This window comes from Chaetodon auriga, chromosome 17 (assembly GCF_051107435.1).
Source record: "Chaetodon auriga isolate fChaAug3 chromosome 17, fChaAug3.hap1, whole genome shotgun sequence".
NCBI lineage: Eukaryota > Metazoa > Chordata > Actinopteri > Chaetodontiformes > Chaetodontidae > Chaetodon > Chaetodon auriga.
In genome coordinates, this window is record NC_135090.1 from 8,775,943 (window position 1) to 8,799,274 (window position 23,332).

General features: G+C 43.5%; 1 protein-coding gene across 1 annotated transcript in view; it reads left to right on the plus strand.

The window, feature by feature from the left end:
• Positions 1-23,332, plus strand: part of csmd2 (CUB and Sushi multiple domains 2) — a 224,963-nt gene that overhangs the window by 196,072 nt on the left and 5,559 nt on the right. Inside the window, exons 51-69 of the mRNA XM_076753709.1 lie at positions 268-453; positions 585-779; positions 1,102-1,275; positions 1,398-1,571; positions 2,238-2,411; positions 5,793-5,981; positions 6,676-6,849; positions 8,021-8,203; positions 11,200-11,376; positions 13,144-13,323; positions 13,501-13,674; positions 13,794-13,967; positions 15,376-15,449; positions 16,640-16,751; positions 17,036-17,215; positions 18,650-18,715; positions 18,914-19,075; positions 20,404-20,516; positions 21,126-21,213. Of these exons, the coding sequence (XP_076609824.1) occupies positions 268-453; positions 585-779; positions 1,102-1,275; positions 1,398-1,571; positions 2,238-2,411; positions 5,793-5,981; positions 6,676-6,849; positions 8,021-8,203; positions 11,200-11,376; positions 13,144-13,323; positions 13,501-13,674; positions 13,794-13,967; positions 15,376-15,449; positions 16,640-16,751; positions 17,036-17,215; positions 18,650-18,715; positions 18,914-19,075; positions 20,404-20,516; positions 21,126-21,213 (2,949 nt within the window). The remainder of the gene's footprint in view (positions 1-267; positions 454-584; positions 780-1,101; positions 1,276-1,397; positions 1,572-2,237; positions 2,412-5,792; positions 5,982-6,675; positions 6,850-8,020; positions 8,204-11,199; positions 11,377-13,143; positions 13,324-13,500; positions 13,675-13,793; positions 13,968-15,375; positions 15,450-16,639; positions 16,752-17,035; positions 17,216-18,649; positions 18,716-18,913; positions 19,076-20,403; positions 20,517-21,125; positions 21,214-23,332) is intronic.

Genomic DNA, 23,332 nt, shown 5'->3' on the forward strand with positions numbered 1-23,332 from the left:
CAGCCATTCGTTGTCTGGTCAAGGCTGCGCCAGGGGTAATCTCCACATGAATTGCATGTGCTCTCTCTAGACTTGGTTGTTTACTATTGTGCAGATGGCAGCCCGAGCTAATGTTTGCTGCACATCAATGTTGGCTCTGGGAGTGTGTTTGTACAAGAAGCCTATTGTGAGCTAGGCACTCTGCGTACAAAGATGGTTATTAAAATATACTTTTCTACCTGTGCTTTCACTCCAACCACCCCCTCTGCATCCCTCTTTCCCTTGTAGTCATGTCCTGTGGGATGCCAGTGCCTCCAGTCAATGGTAGTATCGTGGGCCAGGACTTCTCTCTGGGAGCCAGAGCCACGTATCAATGTAATCCTGGATTTCGGCTCGCCGGGCCTGTCACCACCTCAGTGATCTGTCAGGAATCTGGGAGGTGGACCCCCATTGAGGCTCCACCCATATGTGTTCGTGAGTATTTCTCTTATTGTCAGTTTATTTAGTTGCCTTCCAGACATTCCTTTCAGGTTTGATATTAAAACGGTTCCAAACTCCAGTAGATATTTGATGTAATTATGTCTGTTTACCCTCTGACCTTCCAGCTGTGACCTGCCCCGACATTGGCCACTCTGCTGTGGAACATGGGAGATGGAGGCTGATCTATGGAACTCAAAACCAATATGACGCCATAATGATGCTCATTTGTGACCCGGGATATTACTACAGGGGTCAAAGGGTCATTCGCTGCCAGGCCAACAGCACCTGGAACTACCCAGATCCACGCCCGGTCTGCGAGAGTAAGTGTAAACTGCACATCTCATTGTTTCATTTTCCTTCAGTTTCTAAAGTTTATACTCTCATTCGCACTAAGAAATGGAAATTTCTCTCTCAGAAACAAAGCAATTTGTCAAGCATAAAAAATAATTGCATTCAAATGTGTCTTTATTCCACTGTGATATTAAGAATAGACCATAAGTAAATAGGTACAAATGTTGTAACCAAAACAAAATAGATGAAAACCAAACAAAACCATGTTCCAAGCAGAACAAATGAATATCGTTGATTATACTTTGACTGTATGGGTCATTTGCAGTATATGACATTGTTTTCCAATTTCAGTCATCTCCTGTGGGGACCTTGGAACTCCACCAAATGGCAACAAGATTGGAACACTGACAGTGTATGGAGCCACTGCCATTTTCTCCTGCAACACTGGATATACCTTGGTGGGCTCTCGGGTGCGAGAGTGCATGTCCAATGGACTTTGGAGTGGAACACAGGTCCAGTGTCTAGGTGAGATTTGAAACACCCAAAAATTATTGGAATTTGATAAAGTCTTGCAATTTGCCTCAAAAGTTACTCAAAATCACCTCTGTTAGACGCTGACTCCCTTCTTCTTCTTCATTCATCTCTAGCTGGCCACTGTGGCACCCCGGAGCCCATAGTGAATGGACAGATCATCGGGGAGAATTATAACTATCGAGGCAGCGTTGTGTATCAGTGTAACCCAGGATTTCGTCTCATCGGGGTGTCGGTGCGAATCTGTGAACAGGATCACCGCTGGTCAGGACGCACTCCTGTCTGTGTCCGTAAGTGCCCCCAGACAACAATCAGTTATCAATAAAGCTGTGGGTGGTAAAGTGTTTAGTTGAGGACATCTAAACTGCTCAGCTGAATGGAGACAGGCTTCAGAAAACATTTTCTGCTAGGACCACTGGTAAGCTATGTGGCTAACATAAACAAAACCTCAGAACAACAAAGCTGCCTTTTTCTCAAATTAATGGGGTTGCTGATCGGCGATTTGTAACAAGCGCTGACGTAAATTACCCAGGGATTTTCTTATCAGGCTAGTTTAGGTCTGATACCGACCGCCGACTTAGTGTGATTAGAGCTGAGCTGTCTGGTACTGATCATCATTAATTCCTGTTATTGAACATTTTTACAGCAAGCTCTTAGACAAGCTCCCGTGTAAAATAAACTGTATGAACCACTTTTTTCTCACAACATGAAAATGTTGTTTTTACCATGAAGTTTTCAGAGATGGGGTCATTTATCCAAATTAAAACACTGTATTCCTCTATGCCTGCGGCTTTAGTTAGTTTGGATCAATAACTACATTCTGTGTTGTAGCAGCACAGCTTTGTTGTTGCTGTGATATTACCTTGTTCAGGAGTTTGATGTAAAACCCTCAGATTACATTAGAATTGCTCTGCGTATGTGTAACCATGATTTTCTTTCTCCTTTGGTTTTCCCAGCCATCACATGTGGTCATCCTGGCAACCCCACCTTCGGCATGACCCAAGGAACCCAGTTCAACTTAAATGACGCTGTGCGCTTTGTATGCAATACCGGATACGTTCTGCAGGGAGCTGTAAAATCTATCTGCCAGGCCAATGGGCAGTGGAGCAACGCCCTCCCCAGGTGTAAAAGTAAGTGTCAAGTAGTTCTCAAAGCTTATCAGTCAATGGATAAATGGATTAATTTAAAAAACAGCACTGTTGGAAGATTGCTGAAGTTCCTAATCCTTTTTTTTTTTTTTCTTTTTTACAAAAAAAAAACAGAAGCAATTTCAGGCCAAACACTTGTGCAATTTGTCAAGTGAGCGAACAAATTAGTAATATGAGAGAACAATTTATCAAATTATTTTCTCCTGACACCTCTATAATTTCAAAAATTTGTATGTGCATACATCTTATACAAATACAAGCACAATGTCCAAATGCATGTTATGATCACAGCACAGCTACATGAACAATGTATCGGGTTAACATAGCCATTTGGTATTGTTGGTAGTTGTATTATGCTGAGTAATTTGAGAGCTAAATAAGTGACTGATATCAGTGAGGACACTGTCAAACAGTGTGTTCGTTTCCACATACTCACGCCTGTGGGGCTGTGGCTCTTCTCGTGTTCTCATCCATTTGTGTGGGTAGGTATTAAATTACCTATCGTGTTGTGCAAGGTCATATCGTCTGTGACCGCAGATGACCCCAATCACAGAGAGAGCGGAGATGAAGCACAGAGACACCTGGAGGGAGGAAGAGTTTAAACGATGCATATTAGGGGAAATTGAAATGAAAAACCAAAGAGAAGCCTGGATTATTTAATTACCACGGTCCTACCCACGTGGTCCGTGGAGGTTCTGGATAATATTTGCAATTGATGTTATTTCCTCTTAGCCTAACTACCTCTGCTGCACCCAAAGGCTAACCTGTCTGTCAGGGAAGCAAACTTGGTTGATAACCATGCAGAGACAGCCAAAAACAATCACAGGGTCCTTGAGCTTGTATGAAAGACAGCAGCCTTTGGAGATTCGCATTCCAGCTTTTGCTCAGAATAAGAAGTACCCTGCTCTGCTTTGAATAAGCAAGGCAAGGACTTTTAATTTGGCAGTGTTTTTGCGACAAGCGATGTATCTCGGCACCCACGTCTGTCTCTAAGTCTCCACTAACTGAGGGCTTTGTGACAGGCACAGAAAGGGCGCTCGCAAGGTCGGGCCCTGAATGTGACAAGGCAGTGACAGAACCAGTGACGGATTGACTTATGAGTTTGTTTTAAATGAGGAGAGAAAGGATTTGGCCTTTTTTTTTTAGACATCTATGAAGGGATGAGGAGGTTACAAGTCTCACAGGAACCGTTCTTCAGCTGTTAAAAAAAAAAAGAAGGGAGAAGTGCATGTGGCTGCTGCATGCATAAGCAGGTGAGATTTTCTCCCAGACATACGCCTTAAATCTCTCCACTCCAGTAGTGACATGATATTTGCATTGGCCTTGTTTCCATGCAGATGCTGATTCGGAGTTGCATTTTGTATGAGCCTCGGAGTGTGTGTGTGTGTGTGTGTGTGTGTGTGTGTGTGGGTGGGTGTGGGCGTGAGTTTTGATGGCATGTTATCCTCACTGTTGATGTTGATACATAAGTAGCTTAGAGGTCTTTTTGTCAATCAGATTTATCACCTTAATTACAGCATTCGAGACATGTTCGGTGAGGTGTGCTCTGCTGTCTGCCGTGTGCTTCCTCCCCTGAGTTGGAGCGCATAAGTGCTGGGATGACATCTGCTTCATCCATCTCACCTTAGCCGTAGCTAAGCCGAACCAGCGGCTTTTCTTTCAGGGGGAGAGAGAGAGCACCAGATAGATACAGAAGACAGGAAAAGAAGGTGAGGGTGGGCAAGGAGTCAGTCAGACAAAGGTAATGATTTCCACTGTCCAGACTGTAACTGCAAGAGTCGGTAGGCTCCGTCAATAACACAGGGAGCAGGAGAGCACTGCCGGCCCTGCCAGTGTCCTATCCCTCTCTAATCACCGCCAATTTGAGTCACACCACAGAGCCTGAACACCGCCTTCGGATGACTCGTGTGTGTTTATTTGTCTTTCAGCGTGAAAAGGCAAGAGGCACAGGACAAAAAAAAAAAAAAAAAAGAACGCACTCTGACACTCCACTTACAGGGTCGTTACTTGGCAGGAGGCCAAGAGGAGGAGAGGGTGACCGGGGTCCCCACTTCTGAGTGGAACAGAGATGAATTACCTCAGCCCTTTTTCCCCCTCTCACTTTTATTCTTCTGTTGCTTTCATCCTCCTGCTTCCTCTCTCCCTACCCACTGGGCCACACACACAAATTTACCAGGAGGTCAGTCGTTTTTAGATGAGTGTTGGATCGCTTTTGAGCCCACGTTGCCCGAGCACATTTTTTTCAAAGCTGAATTTCCGAGCTTGGAAAGTCTCGTGCTGTAGCAGCTCCACTGCTTCAAATACACTTTGTAGTGTTATTATGCGGTAAGTTGTAAATGATGGCACCACGGGTCAGCACTCTACTGGAAGGAATACATTATAATAGGTATTTGGGGGGTGATTTAGCTGTGCTGGCCAGCTTGGGAGCATGAAAATGAGCGAGCTTTTAGGTACATTAGCATACAATGGGTTCATTTTGGCTGTGGCAAAGGCACGCTCATGGGGCAAGACTGGCAAGGCAAACTGGGGCATAATGGCTGTATGGGCACTCCCAGACAGCGTTTTAGAAGCCATTAGAGTTTTGGCATCATAGTACACATTTAGCTGTGGTTCACAGTATAAACAAGACAGCAACTGTTACTCAGTTTGCTCTGACTTTGTTGAGGCAGTGTGAGGTTTTGGTTTGTGTCTTGTTTCTGAGAGTCTCAAGATGAAATGGTGCTGGTAGCAGTCGTAGCTTGACATGCTGTCATGAATTTTAATATATTCTGCACCATCAGGGCCCCTTCCTCTCTAACTCTGTACAGCACCCCCCTCGCTGTCCCTCGCTCCTCACTCATCCCTCATTCCCCCCTTCCCTAACTCTCTCCATCTGGTGCTAAACTGACATGGTGCCTCTTCTCCTGTGAGCTCCCCATCCATCACCATCTCTGCACCACGGCGGCCAGCAGGAGACTGGCTCTAATGAAGCAAATGTTTATTTCCGGAGTGTGCCTGCTACTTCATTTGGATTGGGGTGGATGGATGGATGGATGCTGGATGGGTGGAAGTAGTAGATGAGGAAAGGAATGGACAGAGAGAGAGTGAAAGCAGCAGAAATATCGCTGCTTGTAAAATGAGCATGTTCCCTGTATATCTATAATAAGATGTATAGTGTATTATTGTAATAAGACAAAAAGACCTCCCTGCTTGTCTTTCTTGCCAGGAGCATTTTGAATGTAATTGTCAAAGAAAAGATGTTCTAACATTAAATCACACTTCCAGGTTAAATAATTACTTAAACTGAACCTTAAATGCTTACACATGATATGTTTCTCTCTGGCTCCTTTACTCTATTCCCCACCTCTGCATCCTCTTCTCCAGTTGTGAACTGCACAGAGCCGGGCCATGTAGAAAACAGCATCAGGCAGGTACTGCCCAGCGGGCCACATCGCTACAGCTTCCAGACCACTGTGTCATACCGCTGTAACCCGGGCTACTACCTGCTGGGCACCAGCTCCATATCCTGCCAGGGGGACGGTACCTGGGATCGCTCCCTGCCCAAGTGCCTGTGTGAGTACCTCAGGGCTTGGTTTTAACTGCTGCTGCATGTATGTTTTTTGTATATACTTAAAGAAGGGGAGGTAAAACTGTGGAAACACCCACCACTCCACCCCCCAGAAAATCGTTATTTAAAACGTATTTGCATTAAACAGAGATCGGTTGTTGTCCTTTTCAGCTTATTTTATCTTATTTTGTCCAACCAACAGTCCAACACCCAAAGATGTTAAAAGTATATCATAAAACAAAGAAAAGCAGCAGATTTATCACATTCCAGGAGCAGTTTAGCTTAAACAGGCTTAAATGATTCATTGATTATCATAATTGTTGCCAGTAATTGAATAACCACCCAAACCCATTTCAGCCCAACTGGGTTTACTTCCCTGCAGAGTAGGATATCACGTTTTGCATTTGTAATCAAAACAGGCCTCAGTTTGATAAAGTGACGAAGCATTCTGACAGAATTAAGTTTCTTAATTGGTTGGAAAGAAGGTTTTTTTTTGTTTGTTTTGTTTTGTTTTATAAACTGTGGTCTGACTGTGAAATGCAGTGCTAACAAACATGAATCCAATGTCACTCAACGTTATTACACATCATAGTTTCAACGCAGTATATTCAATATGTTACGCATGTATTACTTGTTTAACGTTGGCCTTATGGCAGCTCCATGTGTTCATTGGTTTCTTTCTCTCATCTGATTGGACAGTGGTGCTGTGCGACCGCCCCAGCATGCCTCCCTACGCCCAGATCTCAGGTGACCGTCGGACAGTAGGCTCAGTCATCCGCTACAGCTGCATCGGCCAGCGTACCATCATTGGCAACACGACGCGAATGTGCCAGCTGGACGGCCAGTGGAGCGGCTCGCCGCCACACTGCTCCGGTACGCAAAACAACACCCAGATTGACAGTGTGACGGTTCAGAAGGATAAAACTGAAAATAACCCTATTTTGTGAAAGTGTTGTATCTTAATGTTCAAGATCAACTTCAATTAATTAAAAGATTGGAACCAGCGCATTCAATCTTCAGTGCTGCAGACTTTGTGCTGGTGTCGCCCCTTTTCTCATCCTCTGTCTAGCTTCCTGCTCGTAATACTTGATTAATTCAGATGTAATATCGGCACCCAGTCACACCGATGACCTCATAATACCAGGCCAACAAATAAATAGTTTGGGTGGCAGCTGTTAGCAGGTAACGAGCGAAGTAGGTGGACCAAAGATGGAGCTCAAGGGCAAAGAGAATGTCCTCCATAAAACTGTTTTAATCTGCTCATATCAGACTAAGGAACAGAGACGCCCACACCTCAGCTGGGTTATGAAGCACTTTAAAGAGATCAGGCCCCATGCTCGCTCCCAGCGATTTGCTTCACAACGTCTAGTATACCTAAAACACACGCCTGGGGGGGCGTCCACACATGCAAATGTACAAAGGCACAAATTCAAGCACATTCACAAAGATGTGACAGCAACACACAAACTGGCGGACACACAGACACCCACAAGCCGACAGTGAAATAGCATGCTGACAGTTTAATGTCACAATTCATGACATTTATATATATCTCCAGGGACTGCTAGTGTTCCGTCAACGGCCAATAAACCTAACCTTTTTATACAGATTTGCCTGACTTTCTTAGCTATGCACTGTTAAAGTGATGTTGACCAGCGCCTTGTTAAATGAGGAGCGAGAGCAGCACACAGCAGTTCTAAATGGTTTGTGATTGTTTTAAATGGATTGTATGGAATTATCAAGCAAGGTGCAAAGTACATGTTGGGTCGTAGAAAAGAAAAATCACCTCATAGTGCACATTTTCGGCATGTTGAACAAATCGATATAATGAAACTTGATGTATTTGGGAAGCTAGTCACTGGTTAGGGAGGAAGGGGAGTGTTATTTTCCTGTTGGATGGCAGTCGGGTGGGAGAAGGGGTCTGTTTTCATGTTCTAATCTAATGTAATTATTCTTTGCTTCTATTCTATGCTTTAATATGAAAACATCACCCATGTGGAGAGTACATTTCTTGGGTGTGTTAAATATGTTTTATCTTTTCCAGGCGAGTCTGCTGGGCTGTGTGGAGATCCAGGCGTTCCTGTGCACGGTATCCGTCTCGGAGAAGAGTTTACAGTGAGCAGTGTTGTCCGCTTTAGCTGTGAGCCTGGCTATATGCTGAAGGGTTCGCCAGAGAGATCTTGCCTGACCAATGGGACCTGGCTCGGCACCCAACCTGAGTGCCATGGTAAGTAATAAGTACATGTATTTACAGTGTGTGCCTTTTTTTTCTTCTCTGACAAACATAGACTGGTTGAAGGCGATGGTGGATCCCATTTATACAGAGGATCACACTGCTCAGACAGTTTTTGCCAATGTGCTTGGAAGGAGACTCCGGCCAATTGTCAGGCTTTGGTTTCAGGGGCATAAAAATGGATTTCAGCCTCCTCTCTTCATCCCTTCACCCTCACACAGATACTGGAGGGGTCATGGGAGTTCTGGCTCTAATCTACATGAGTTTCGTGTAGTTGGACAAAGTCAACGTCCTGTGGCGATAGCTGTGGAAATACAAGTACTGAGATCATTGCTTGTGGCTATCTGGTAACCTTATATAACCTTAGCTGGAGCCGTGTACATACTGTACTTGGAGGTAAGTCAAGTATGTTCACATTGTGAGTGTTGTACTCCACAAACCTGTATGTTATCAGAGATTCTGCTTGCGATTTTTGTTTTTTAGACAGAATCTCAATGTTGCAAGTGAAGAAGTGTATAAATCCTTGGGTCTGGTGAAGTGAGCTTAAAATAAGATCAATATAGATTGGTGTGGCATCCACCAATTTATGGTGAAGACAGAGCTGAGCTCAGAGGTAAAGCTCTCAATTTAGCTGTCAATTTAGGTTCCAGCTGTCACCTGTGGTTATGAGCTTTGGGTAGTGAGCAAAAGAGGAAAACCCTTTAGGGACAGAGTGAGCAGCTTGCATTTCAAGGAAGAGCTTGCAGTTGAACAGCTGCTCTTTTGCATTGAAAGCAACCAGGTGATGTTGTTCGGGAATCATATCAGGATACCGTCCCGTATGTACTGTGGAAGTATTCTGGACACGTCCAACTGGAGACCCTGGAGCAGACCCAGAAGACTATGGAGAGATTACATATCCCATATGGCCTGCGAATGCCCTGGGATTTCTTATGAGGAGCTGGAGGACATTGCTGGGAAAAATCATGTGTGGGTTACTGATTAAATTGCTACCACTGCAACCTAAACTTAACTGGTGGAAAATGAATGGATGGTTGGTTTTGATGGACTTCTGAAGAACAGTAATGAGTGAACACGATATTTGACCATCTTGTAGAACAGGCCAGCTGGATAGTTATGATGTTCACTGAACCTCTAATGCACTATAGACATATATAACACATCTACATTCAGTAACTTGTAGTTCTTTTTATCTTTAACTTTTCATTCCCCTTCTTCTGTCTTTCCTCAGAAGTTGGTTTAATTACTTCAACGGCATTAGTTTTACAAACATTTGCTTGCATAGATTTTTGTTAGAATTTCAGGGCTAATAGACACTCATCGTTTTCCTCATTTTAAGTTAATTGTGGCATTAGTGAATGTTTTAGAATATGGTTACTTTGCTAATGAGTATTTATATTTCATCATCTTCATATTTTTATGCCTTTTCGGTGCTAGCCGATCACAACAAATCCCACCAGTGAATTGCACATTTTAAGCTTTCCTTCACTCAGAGATTGTGGCTAATCATGTAGTAACAGTCACTGATTGTGTAATTAGCTGCTGCCTTTGCAAATGGAATGAAAGACACATTGCAAATTTGCATGCGTTTTATGTGGGGGCATAACAGAATGATTTCTTGATTGATTTAACATCATAGGGCTTTTCATTTTTGCCCTTGTGTAACACAGCATCCAGTCTGCTGCCAACACCTGAAAAAGCTAATGGCCTGAATGTGAAGTGTCTGTTTGGTAGATCCGGGTCTTAATGCCCTACACCTATGAAGAAATTGGACACAAAAGTTACAAACAATGTTAAAAACAATGAAAGAAGTGCAGTTCTTCATGGTATCAGTGGGGGTTTGCGTATGTTCCAGCCTGCTTTTTTGATATTGCGTGAGCAGCCCCAAGGTTGTGTCCAAGGGTTTTACCCATCTCCCAGAAACACCAAAATAATGAAACCATCCAAAAACTTGCACTTGCACTTTTCTACCTTCAAGTTTTCTCCGCACTTATATTGTATTTCTTTTTCCAGCCCCTCTTCTTCCGCTCTGTGAAGACATAGCCCTTTTCTTTCCCCATCCTTGTATACACTGTGTTATTTCCAGAGGCTTCATCTTGTCTCCCAGACTGTTTTTACCTGTGCTCTTAACACCCTTCACACACACACACACACACACACACAAACACACACTCACATACAATCCCCTCTCTGCACGCCACCACCACCTCTCTCCCATGCCTCACGCTGCTTCCTTCCCTCTCTGGTGCGTGGTATGCCCACTAGCCGAGGTTGCCCACCTGTTCTTGGTTGGCACAGACTTCAAGGGCCAGGCCACATCTGGTCATTACGGGAGGGCGAAGCCCACGGGGCTCTGAGGGCCCGGGGCAAGCTGGAGACTGTAATGAACAGAGCCGTTCCTGGCGGCCGGTCAGACACCAAGGGACTTTCAGAGCAAAGGATGTGTCCATCAAAGTTACTTATGAAGTTGGACGCGGGGGAAGATGATGATGGGTGGTGGTTGGGTGGGTGGATGAAGAACAGAGGGAAAGGGAAACGCATATCATACACATGAAGGAATATAAAAGGAAAATTGTAGAAAACCCACATTTTATTACTTGTAAAGTCTTCTAACAATACACTGAGCATTCCACAACTTACCCAGTCTGTTGTTGCTCTTGTCCCAACTTGTTTTAAACACGTTGCTACATCAAAATCAGAGTAAGCATATATTTACAAAAATCAATGAAGTTGATGAGGGAGAACATGAAATATATTGTCTTTGCACTGTATTCAGTTGAGAATATGTCTCAAACGATTAGCTAATCATGACATGACACTGTTTTATTTATGTCTTACACAGTTTTGAAATGGGGTTAAAGAAGTGTTTTTGCATAACTAACTCACACTTTCTCCTCTGGTCACTTAGGATTTGTTCTGTAAATGAATACTACCTAATCCTTTTCTTCTCTTTCTCTCTCTCTCTCTTTGTTTTTATTTTTTATTTTTAGTGATCTCCTGTGGAAACCCAGGAACTCCACGGAATGCCCAGATCCTGATTCATGATGGTCTAACATTTTCCAGATCCATTACGTATGCTTGCAGGGAGGGCTACTACTCCACTGGCCTGCTGACCCGGCACTGCACCGTTAACGGGACCTGGACTGGCAACATGCCTGAGTGCTCTGGTAATTAACAGCTCTCACAGAGAACGAACCTAAGAGTATATGTGTAGTACTTCCCGCATCTTTATTTGTACTTAAACAGTAGTTGAATAGTTACAGAACACATATCCAGGCCTTGTCGAGAAGGGGAACACAGATTAAATAGGTAATATAATGCAAAGTATTCTGCGTTATACAAGAAATGCATGACCACATCTAAGTCGAACTAGTCAGACATTTTCTAAGTGATGAATGACTCGTGGATCCTTGGCTCAGTAGGAGAAAATGAGTTTGAGGCATGGCCCACTCCTGACTGACAGCCCTTTATCGTCATGCTTCACAAAAGATACGCAGCTGCTGTACAGAGCCAAGAGACCCTGGCAAATAGAGGTCACTAAGAGAACTAGTTCTTCTGAATGGAGAGGATAAACACTAAGCAGCACCATTATGGATTTCAGACCTTGGTAATCCATAGGAATGAAAGGGTACATGTTGACACACTTCGGTGGAACATCTTTGGTGGGCGATGGACGAGAGGAAAGCAGTTTTAGTTGAATGATTTCTATTGATCTGAGAAAATTGTATGCGAAATATGGATTTACTTGACAGAGGTGGTTTGGTCGTCTCCTATTTCCTTTTGAACTTGTGTAATGTAACAGAAATTTACACTTGTTTAAGCATTTTGTTTAGCACCGGCAGTCTCAAAGCCATGGGCTACTTGCCAGTGACACTGTAAGAATACCCTTATGCAACAGAAGTTTTCTCACTGCATCTCAGTTTCTGGATCCACACTCCTAGATTGACACTGTGGCTCATGGTGACACACTCTTACCAGCCCAGTGGGAAATATAAATGCTTGCTCAGTCAAGGGGAAACACTACACCTCTAGGAGACCCAGTTTCCCCACCCTACTGGGAATTTCACTGGAATGTTGGTCATATGCATTTAATAATGCCTTCTTGTCCCAAGGCAACTTTTAGCACAAGTTGTCCTTTCATGCCCTGGATTTTCTATCTTGGACATTTACAGCAGCTGAGCCCCGATGTTGCTGAGTCACATAGTGGATGTCTCACTGTTGTTACTCAATCACCCTGTTTTCCCTGCAGGATGTAAAAGTATAATCAAGGAGAGATGTGGTTCCTTTTTGGAGCATTAGGAAGCTACTGTACGAGATTTATCACAATACTTAGTCTTTTTCTACTCTAAAAGCTCTGAAGTGGAGACGAAGTACAAGGACAGGTCTTTCAGATATGCAGAATGCATGAAGTCACGCTGTCTGTGATGGTGATTGAAGATCAGTTGCATAGATGTAAGTGATATTTTTAAGCATATATAATAATTTTAGCATTTCTTATTATTATCGTTATCCAAGCGGTTGTGTATAAATGGATGAAGTGCTAATTACCTGTAAAGACACATCAGCAATGCTGCTTCTTAGATTGTTAAGTTTTGTTTGGGAGGTGAACTGCTTGGGTCAAGTGCATATAACAGTTCATTAACTCTGAGACTCCATCTGGCGTGTGATTTTAAACAGTTTGTTTACTTGATTGTATTTCATCCTAACTGTGTGATATTGATTTGCTTTACCGAGTACAATCAAATGTAAAATAAATAAAGTCATCAAATAAATTAGCTCAGACGTGATGGGGCAGCGAACTGTACTTTTCCAACATTTCCTTCGCCCAAATGAACTTCTTCTTCATCTCTGTCATCATGTTCCACTACTTCTGTCTTCATTGTATTACCTCTTTTCATTTGTTCTTACTTCTTTGTCTTGTTTTGATTCTGCAGTAATCAACTGTGGTGACCCTGGAGTTCCAGCCAATGGGGTGAGGTTGGGCAATGATTTCACCTACAACCACACGGTCAGTTTCCAGTGTTCTCCTGGTTTCACCATGGATGCTGACAGGGCTTCAACTCTCATCTGCACCAAGGACCGCACCTGGAATGGCACCAAACCTCTCTGCAAAGGTAAAGTTTTGTAGGATGATGTGAATGAAAATACGTGATTATGGAGGGCTAGAATGAGTGTTAAAGATATTGTTGTCACAGAAGAACCTATACTTACCCGGACTGGAACACATAAAACGATTTAAACGAGGATGCAGAATCCATGTGGTCCTGTAATTCCTCTTTCTCTCCCTGTAGCGATCGTCTGTGGTCCACCACCTACCATCCCTAATGGACAGGTTGTCGGTACAGACTTCACATGGGGCTCAAGCATCAGCTACTCCTGCAACCAAGGTTACCAGCTCTCCCTCCCCACTGTGTTAACATGCCAGGGAAGCGGCAACTGGAGTGGAGAGAAACCCCAATGTTTCCGTACGTGGAACCATGCTGGAATGCCTCATTCCATGTCACTGATACCTTTCTGACATTTCTCTAAGTATGTGTAACATGTTTCGGGCTGACCTCACATTTCCCTCGTCTTTCATCTGTAGCTGTGTTCTGTGGAGACCCGGGGATGCCAGCCCAGGGGAGGAGGGAGGACCGAGGGTTCACCTATCTCTCCTCTGTCTCCTTCTCCTGCTACCCTCCCCTCATCTTGGTGGGTTCTACCAGGAGATATTGTCAATATGATGGCACCTGGAGTGGCACACAGCCCTCTTGCATAGGTAAGCTACTTGTTTCTTCCTCCATTTACGGTATAGTCTAACACACTGAATGTTTTAGAATGCAGTACTTGATGTGATTATCAAGCAGTGAAATACAGGTAGGGTGTAGTGGTTGTTGGCAACAGGATGCATGTTCTATGGCCTTGTTCTGTAATCAGAGCACAAAACACTGTGCACTATATGTCATTACTTTCATTTAATACTATAACACTAGTATCAGTGTGAGAGAAGCCTCTTCCTCTTGCCTTGCATTATGTTCTCCCTTGTAGTCCTGATTGCTTTTTGTAACTGAGAAATAATGCATGCAAAACCATTTGCCCAAGCTAACAAGCTGTATTGATTCTGTTTCTCCAGTCAGATCAGTGTAATTAATTCAGTATTTATTAAGAACATTTATTTAACCTATTTCAGAATAACAGTGGGTTCAGTCAAATTTTTCTTATCCGTGTAGACATAATGTAGAGAGACTGTAGGTCTGGCAATACAAGACCGCACCAGGGACTAATTTGTGAAATTACATGCTGCCACCTTTTGCTGCCTTCATGTAAGCGGCGCTTGGAAAAACACTTTAATGAAACCGGTCCCAGCATCAGACTTCATACTTTTGTTGGCATCTGCTGAGAACATATAGTGCCACGTGGAATGTGGGAAAGGTTAAACACAGATTTAGTGAGATGTGATCAATTAAAAATAGAACCTGTGTTGTACAGAATGTAGCTACTGCTGACATTACTTTCCATCTTCTTCTGCAACACCTGTTAGTTGCTCTGAATTCACTGGACAGACTGGCCTCCTGTGGCGTCTTGTTCCAAATTCTAGATTGTACGACAACTGCTCTGAGACCCATCGAAGCCTCTTATAAATGTCAAGTCCCTTTTTTTTTTTTTTTTTTAACACTAAATTCAAATGAGAAATGGTGCTTTTCGTTCTGGCCTACAGCCTGAGGAACCAGGAAAAAAATGAAGGTGGTAAATCAAGGCACTTTTGTAATGACTAGAGGTGAAGCTGAGTGAAGCTTCTTTGCTTGTCCCAACTCTTTGTAAACCGCAAAGACGTGCAATTATCTTCTGACTCGATCAATGTAATGAATTTGTTGTTGCCAGAAAAAGGATGCTGTAAAACACATTCTTACAAAATGTTTCACTGATTAACAGGGTGTGTGGACATGATTAGGCCGGAGGGTTTGTCACTGTGTCATAATGTGCTCAGAGAGGGAATAGAGAGCTATTAGTGATGTGAATATTCTGAAGAATAAGACTATGTAGTTGTTTGTGCATGTCTGTCTGCATACAGTAACCTACAGCCTTCACTCCGACAATCAGTATTTCACACGGGGGCTGTGAAAAAAATGTAATTTCTCCATACAATGTCTCTAAGGTGATATAAGTACTTCATTTGTGTGTTTCAGATCCCAGTCACACTACGTGTGGAGACCCTGGCACTCCTCTCTTTGGAAATCAGAACAACAGTCAAGGCTACCAGGTGTGTATATGCTGTCACACAGGAAACTGAATACACGTATTGATCAAAATTGGACTGTAACCTTTTGACCTGCTGTACCATCAGGAAAAATGAAGCCTGAAAGGTTGTTTTTAACCTATGTTCTGTCATGTGGGTTTTCTTCCTTTATTACTGGACCATACATTTCAGCCACAATGTGGACTGCAAGGTTACGTTAAAGACTGTCTCAGCGTTGATGAGAAAGCACAGCGCTTCTCAGCTCAGAGCCGTCTCTCTTCTGATACCATAAAGCATGTTGATAATGTTGAAACAGGGCTTTTTGTGCGTCTTCTCAGAGTATGCAGCTGAATCTGGTGCTTCTCAGTTCAAGGACAGCAAGCTCCTGAGGGAAACAGACGGACTGCTGCACAATGATTAATTTGCAAACCGGTTTGCACAATTAAAGGCTGGAAATCAATCAGTGTGCTCCAGTCCCTTTTCCCCCTTGCATGTTTAGAATTTGTTCTTCCTTTGAGCTTATTTGTGCAGTTATTTACTATACACAAGTTCATGGGGGCAGTGTATGTAAAGTGTGTTGTTACACTGCAGAAGACCAATGAAACACTACGATAATGTAAGGATGAAGGTCCTATCTCAACAAATGATCCATTGCACGATGGGCAAGAAGTCCAAATTTAGAAAAACTACTAGGACTGCAAGTAATGATTATTTTCATTATTGATTAATGTGCTTATTATTTTTTAAAGTTGATCTTTTAGGCTGTGAAATGCCAAAAACAGAAGAAAAAAAGCAAATCCTGTCATTTGAGAAGCTGGAACCAGACAATGTTTTCACTGGTGTTTGCTTGAAAACTGAAACTATCAACAGATTATGTGAAAAGTTGCAGATTATTTTTCTGTCCTGCCACTACATGATTAATTGCTAAATTGTTTAAGCTCCACACAGAGGTTGCCATCTGCTACGTTGTCCTGCAACTTAATGATAATACAGTAGCAGCAAACAGAGTGAAATGAAAGCTAATGTATGTTTTTTTTTTTGTTTTGAATCAGTGCTCATCACCTTTTCGGACAAACAGGGCCAAGAACAAACGATTTAACAATTTAATTCAATGAAACTGTTACTTCTAGGTGCAAAATCTGCTTGCTTTCATGTACGATATGTATGCTGCTTGTCCAGTCCACGTCCTCACGTGCTCGTGTGTCCTGTTACAGATCAGCAGCACTGTGTTCTTCAGCTGTAGAAAGGGCTACTTACTGCAGGGGTCCATTTCTCGCACTTGTCTGCCCAACCTCACTTGGAGTGGTTTTCAGCCTGAGTGCATTGGTAACTACACAGCCGCCTGTATTGCACAAACACATGCATCGTTTAGTGGAAAACATAACCTTGAGCAAAAGTTTGCATCACTAAAAATCTGACACCTACATATCCTATACACTCTTCCATGACCCCTCTTTTTCACTTTTTCCTCTCCCACCATGTTTTTTGTCTTTCATATCTGTTGCTGCTCTGATCCCTCTCCCTGCACATATCCTCATCCCCACTTTAACCCATTTCTCTAAAATCCCACTCTCCTCTTCTTCTTTGGTCTCTTTAATCCTTTTCTCCAGCCCACCACTGCAGCCAGCCGGAGCTGCCAGCCCAGTCTGATGTGCGAGCCATTGAACTGCCATCCCTTGGCTACACGCTCATCTATACATGTCAGCCGGGCTTCTACTTGGCTGGAGGATCAGAGCACCGGACCTGCAGGTCCGATGGGAGCTGGACGGGGAAACCACCTCTCTGTGCAGGTATAAAAATGGATACATTACATCCATAAGCGACCAAGGAGGAATACTTGGTATTACATGTGCGAAGGCATGGACACACATGCACCCTTCTTTGTATTGCTGATGCAAAATTTCTACAATATTACTTACAAGACTGGAGTGGCACACCAAACTTCATGAGACTATGAATGTGTGCACATGGCCACTCATTTTCCCAGGAAAACACACAGATGTATTAAATTATTATAACACTGCGCATGATATTTGCACTATGCAGTTTCCATTAGCAGCCTGCATTGAAAGCACTGGGGTCAGTACCGGTTTGGGCTTCTGTGGTGACTCGGGTTAGGAGATTGGGCAATTCTGCTAATGCTGATGAATAGCTCTGTTAACACTTGCTTATTCTCAGGCACATGCCAGGGCAGGATGGCCCATCCATCACACAATTACACTGCATGGAATTACACACACAGAGACTCAAACACACACACATATGCAGACACACAAGCTTTAAAACATTAACAAGGGTGCAAAACCTGATTAGGCCAATGCATCCCATTGATTAGGTTAGGAGAAGTATCTCTTATAAATGGTGAGGCAGTGTTAACAAGGTGTAGCAGACAAATAGACTGCCATTAAGATACCCCCAAGCATTGGCCCAAATACATATAGGAAAAAAATAGAGTCATCAACACACAATTATCTAGGATAGACGAATGCTAATGGGTTAAAGAGCAAGATGTACTACAGGGGGATATCCATGTGATGGATTCCATGCCAAGCCGTTGGTGAAATATAGAGGATGATGGGTATTTTTAAGACCATGCCATTAAGAGTGAAGGAAAGAAAGAGAACTGGCCTTAGCACATGGAGGATATTAACAGCGCCTGTGGGCGCAGTGATGGAGGGGCAGCTCAAAAGACTGGCAGCTAATAAAGTACAAGGCTGTAGGAGTGTGTGTGCATGTGTGTTTGTTTGTGTCTGTATACATTTATCCGAGGTGATGTTTGTGCTCATAAACTACCATCAGTATACCTGTCTTTGTTTGTAGCCGCGTGTAAAGCCCTCCTTGCTCTGTTTGTCTGTGTGGGTGTATGTTTACTACTGTGGTGTAGTCCTGAGGCCCTGTGTGAGCAGTAAGGCATTATTAAAGTGCTTCCCCTGAAGCAGCCAAACTGTGTCTCCGACTTAGCCATAGCCCCCATAGGGACGACCTGGCTGCTCTTCGACGTTTGAGTCAAGTCCTGTCTCAGGCAGCCATCACTCTGGCCACCACAGGGGCTGTTAGTCATGGAGACAGACAGGAAGTGCTGATGGTGACATCCTCCTACTGCAATTACCTTAGAGCTGTTGTGTTTAAAGAGAAAATTGGATCTGTTATTTCCACTTGCTGAGGAATGCAGTGTACCTGTTAAGAGGATAAACATGTAAATTGTTTTTTTTTTTTTTTTTCAGCTGATAATCGCCCAAGCGGTAACAGCCCTGTGGGGACAGTGCAAGAGCCACCCTCCAAATTACCAGGTGAGACACGTCTTTCATCCGATATTTGTTTCAAATATTAGTTTCTCCTATGACTGTGCTGCTCAGTGGAAATCTGAAGATGTTATATCTGTGTAGTGGATAAGGACCATAGCTTGGCAGTATGAAGTCACCTGGTACATGGCACTGTTTGGTTAACAAATACATGCTTCCTCTGTCTCCACCCTTTGTCTCTTTCAGTCCCTGGTGGTGTATTTGCTAAGAACTCTCTCTGGAGGGGTTCCTATGAGTACCTGGGGAAGAAGCAACCAGCTATGCTCAGCATCACAGCCTTTGAACCCTTCAGCAACCGCGTTAACGGGACACTCATAGACCACAGCGGGGTGGAACTCAAATTGGCCGGTTGGTGCACCAGAAGTCACAGTCAAGAAGTCACAAATGCACACACACACACACACACACACCCTGTATGACCATATTCTCATTTCAGAGACCTGTTGTTTTGGGAGTTTTATCCAAACCGACAATTGCCAGATAAATTCAAATGAGGACAAGGAGCAAGAAACCCGTTGGTCCCTGCATGGAGTAGATCATTGCTGCTGGTGCTGAACAGCAGACATTTAATTATTTTCCCGTGGTATAATTGCCATGCAGCCGTAGTCATTAAGACACAAATTTGCATGAGTAACGTCTTGGACACTTCACTCCTCTGTACCTGGCCACTATCAATCATCATCACAGTGTAGGTAGAATTAGTTTCTACGGCTACAAATCGCCACACTCTCCACTGAATGTCGCTGATTCAGACTGTTAGATTATTGTTGTGTTCGCACAATATACTAATTACGCTGCATTATTGCAAAATCGTTCAAGACGAATCTTCACATCAACTTAAACAAAACATTTTTTTTCTGAATACAGCAACGCTCTCAGATAAACAGTCTTGCTTTTTTTGCTTGGCACTCATAACCTGGTGTATTGTTGTGTGTCATAAAGGATAAGTCTCTTGATGTTTTGTAGTTGTCTAATTGTCAACAAATCCCATGAAAAGAAGAAAATGAGCAAGGAATGGAACCAAATGTGTTCACACCTGTAGTTTGCCTTCCTTTGACCTGGACTAATACTGAAAGTGTAACGCTGTGTCATAAAAATTTTAGCCAGTGTCGGGTTTACATGTGCTTTATTACAAATGATACAAGAGATATGAATATGGTGAATGAGACACATTTATTGTTCATTTGTTATTTTAGTGACTTGGCATCCTCCATCATCTTTTCACTTGTGGCCTCACAAAGCAAAATGAAACTGGTTTATGATCAAAGTCTTGATTTGTCCTCTGTGGTAGTCCCAACAGCAAAGTGCCACTGAAGTTAACAAGCGTGAGGAAATGCAGTGTTTGCTCAAAGATTTGTAATTATGTATGACTAAACTAATAAATGAACATGATCTTGAGGTTCCAGGTTTGTGCTGGAATTCCTATGCTTATATTGCTGCTGAAGTTATACTTGTATTTGAGCTGCAGTCAAGACTGCAGTGAGACTTTCTGTCAACAAAGACGAGCTGCTAGACAGGCGAGGGAGGGAGAAGCCACGATTGGAGGATGAATCAGAATTTGCTTTTAAATTCCTTGTGTATAAGCGTCTCACATCCGTATCACATAAGCCTTTTCAGTTGATCCAAGTGTGGCTGTTGCTCCAAAATAACTGCAAACCCTTTGTTTTTCCTCGTAGGCACATATAAGAGGGAGGAAGCTCAGCTGCTGCTGCAGGTCCACCAGATCAGAGGCCCTGTGGAGATCTTTGTCAATAAGTTCAAAATAGACAACTGGGCCCTCGACGGACATGTAAGTGCAAGACCAGGGTCAGGTTCAATACCTGCACCACACTCACGCACGCAGACACGCACCCATTTATTGTGAAATATGCACGAGCACACATACACAGTAACCTTGTCACTCTGGGGAAATGTAGGGCCCACCAAGAGTTCTCTCTTTAATTAAAATGTCAGTTAAATCATTGCCTGGTAATCAGGACTCGACAGACCCCCTTCTACTCCTCTCTCCCGCATTATCCACCAACCCCAGGCACCTCAACTGCACACACACAGTCTCGAGATATAATTATAAAAAACAGGTCACAGTATATGTGCGTGTGGCCCCATGCGCGTGTATCACAAGCCTCACAGCACATACGAGCGTTTACATACAAGCGCGTTGTGCCCCTCGCGCAACACGCTTGCACGTGTGCGCGGCGTGGCTGAGTGTGTTTATGTTTGCGCTCTTGAGCAGAAAAACGTCTTATTAAATGTCAGCTATAAGAGCGCCTCTCAGCTCCTTTGACATGATATTTCATTTTCTGCGTGCACCAGCTGCTGACACTTTGATGATACGCTCCTTTGTAAAGCCTGGATGTGACACATAAAGTGTCTGTCTTCCGTTGCTCTCTCTCTCCAGGTGTCCTACATCTCTTCATCCAACTCCTTTGTGTACCAGGGATTTGTCAGAGGAAAAGGCTTTGGCCAATTTGGTCTCCAGAGACTGGGTGAGTGAGCTGACCACTTGGTTATAGAATCCACAGTGAGCCAGCAGCCGTCTGGGGGGAAAGACTGAATGTATGTGTGTTCTCTGTCTGGATTTCTATCACTTAAAGTATCTGTAGTATTTTTAAGCTGCTTTCACAGCATGAAATGTGCTGTGTTGGATTTATCACTTGCTTACTTTTACAAATGTGAAAACACTTTTGGAGAATGCGGCTGTGTATCCGGCATAAAGAGGCGAAGACATTTCACAAACATGATTTATTGTCAGAAAATTACAGCCGCACGCACGCACGCACTGCATTCACGCACGGTACAACACAGACAGACAAAATCTTTCCTTCGGGAGTTTGTGGGTAATGTGTTGATGCCTGTGGAGTTTTTGCCATATCGAGTCACCCCACATATCGCCAGTTTTGATACAGTGACGATCTTCCATTCTTTGCTGCACGTCGCTCTTCGGGTCCCTCAGCAGATTCAGCGGCGCTGTCATAGGTATAGAATGATTTTTTCAAAAGGCTGCAGCTACCCATATATTCAGCTTCATGTTTGTGACCTAGAAATCTCAGCCATGTGATCCTCCTCGCTGTGATTTCTGCAATTTGTATACAGTAAATCCGTACATCCTGCCTCCATGGATCTGAACGGCTGCCGCAGTCAAGCAGTTGCATGTGTCTGTGTCTGTGTCTGTGTGTGTGTGTGTGTGTGTGTGTGTGTGTGTGTGTGTGTGTGTGTGAGAGGGAGATATTTTTTCTCTCCATTTCCTCTGTGGTTCAGTGCATCTGCTACTGCAAACACTCCCCTCTCTTCCGTGTGAACTAAATGAGGCACACGTGGAGGAGAAATGTACAGTATATAATGTTCTGTCTACCTATGTTGATGTGCGTTGGAATTTGAGAGAACACATGGAAAAGGACGGGGATTTGCTGTTCTTCATATTAGATTCTTGCCAGTTCACAACACTGGTTTACTACTGCCACCCACTGTTACAATGCAGGTAGAAAGGACGAGAATGTGTGAACGCATGTTAATTCATCTATGTAAAACATTAGTTGGTAATCTGAAAAAAAATGCTATCACGTGCATCGTGATCAACGTCAGGTTTTTCCATGGAACTACGTGTTCTCACAGAAATAAACTCTCCATCAGCCACCAATGCTGGTTCATTAAAAAATCTCTTTTTCATATAGCCTTGACAGCCTCAACCTCTCACTAAGTCTCTGTGGCACACTGTGTTCACTTTGGGATGTTATACATGAAGGAAACTGGGAAAAACTGCTATGTTGAAGCTTAAACCCTCCACCTTCAGATCTTTTATTCTATATGTGACACAGATCTTATCTAATCCATGTACACTGTTAAGCAGATAAAGCTAGTGCCTCTGCTTTTGCCGCTTTCTTTTTTGCTAACGCTCGTGAGGGTGACAGATTTCACAGGACTTTTTAAAAAACAAAGCTCAGAATGTGAGTGGCTTCTGTATTGGCTGCAGGACAGACTGAAGAGCAGAAGCGCAGGTCCAAAAACACATCAGATATGAGCAGGAATTTGGAATTGACCAGTTCAGAATTGGTATTAATGCAGATTAAGCGTGTGTATGCCTGGTGCAAATTGTGTGAACATAGCGAAAGTGGATGTGAAAATCTGCTGTAATGAGAGAGGTGCTTGAACAGCAGGTGCAGAGCCCCCCCCCCCCCAGCACCACCCCGCTAGAGCAAACAGCTCTTTATTAATACAGAGGACTGGGGCTGGTGCCAGCACATTCATGAGTATGTGTGTTTAAGTGCGTATGAGGAAAAACGGATGTGAGTCTGGACGTCTTGGAAACTATCCTCCCTCAATTTGTTGAAGTGTTCGTGTTTTGTTTTCACTCGGCCGTGGCATTAGACCGCAAATGCAGTCTTGCCTTCACAAGTGTGTTTGTGCATCCGTTTGTGTGCTCGCGCTCATGCAGCAGGGGGCTGATTGGCAAACACCACAGAACCCACTAATTGAATTCTTTCTTGTTTGTCACTTGTCCTTTATTTGCGCTTTTTTGGCATTGTGCAGCAAACAGGTGGGCTGTCACTCCTCCACTGATGCTGCTGCAGAAACACACCTCCATAAATTACAGAGTGAATCTGAAAT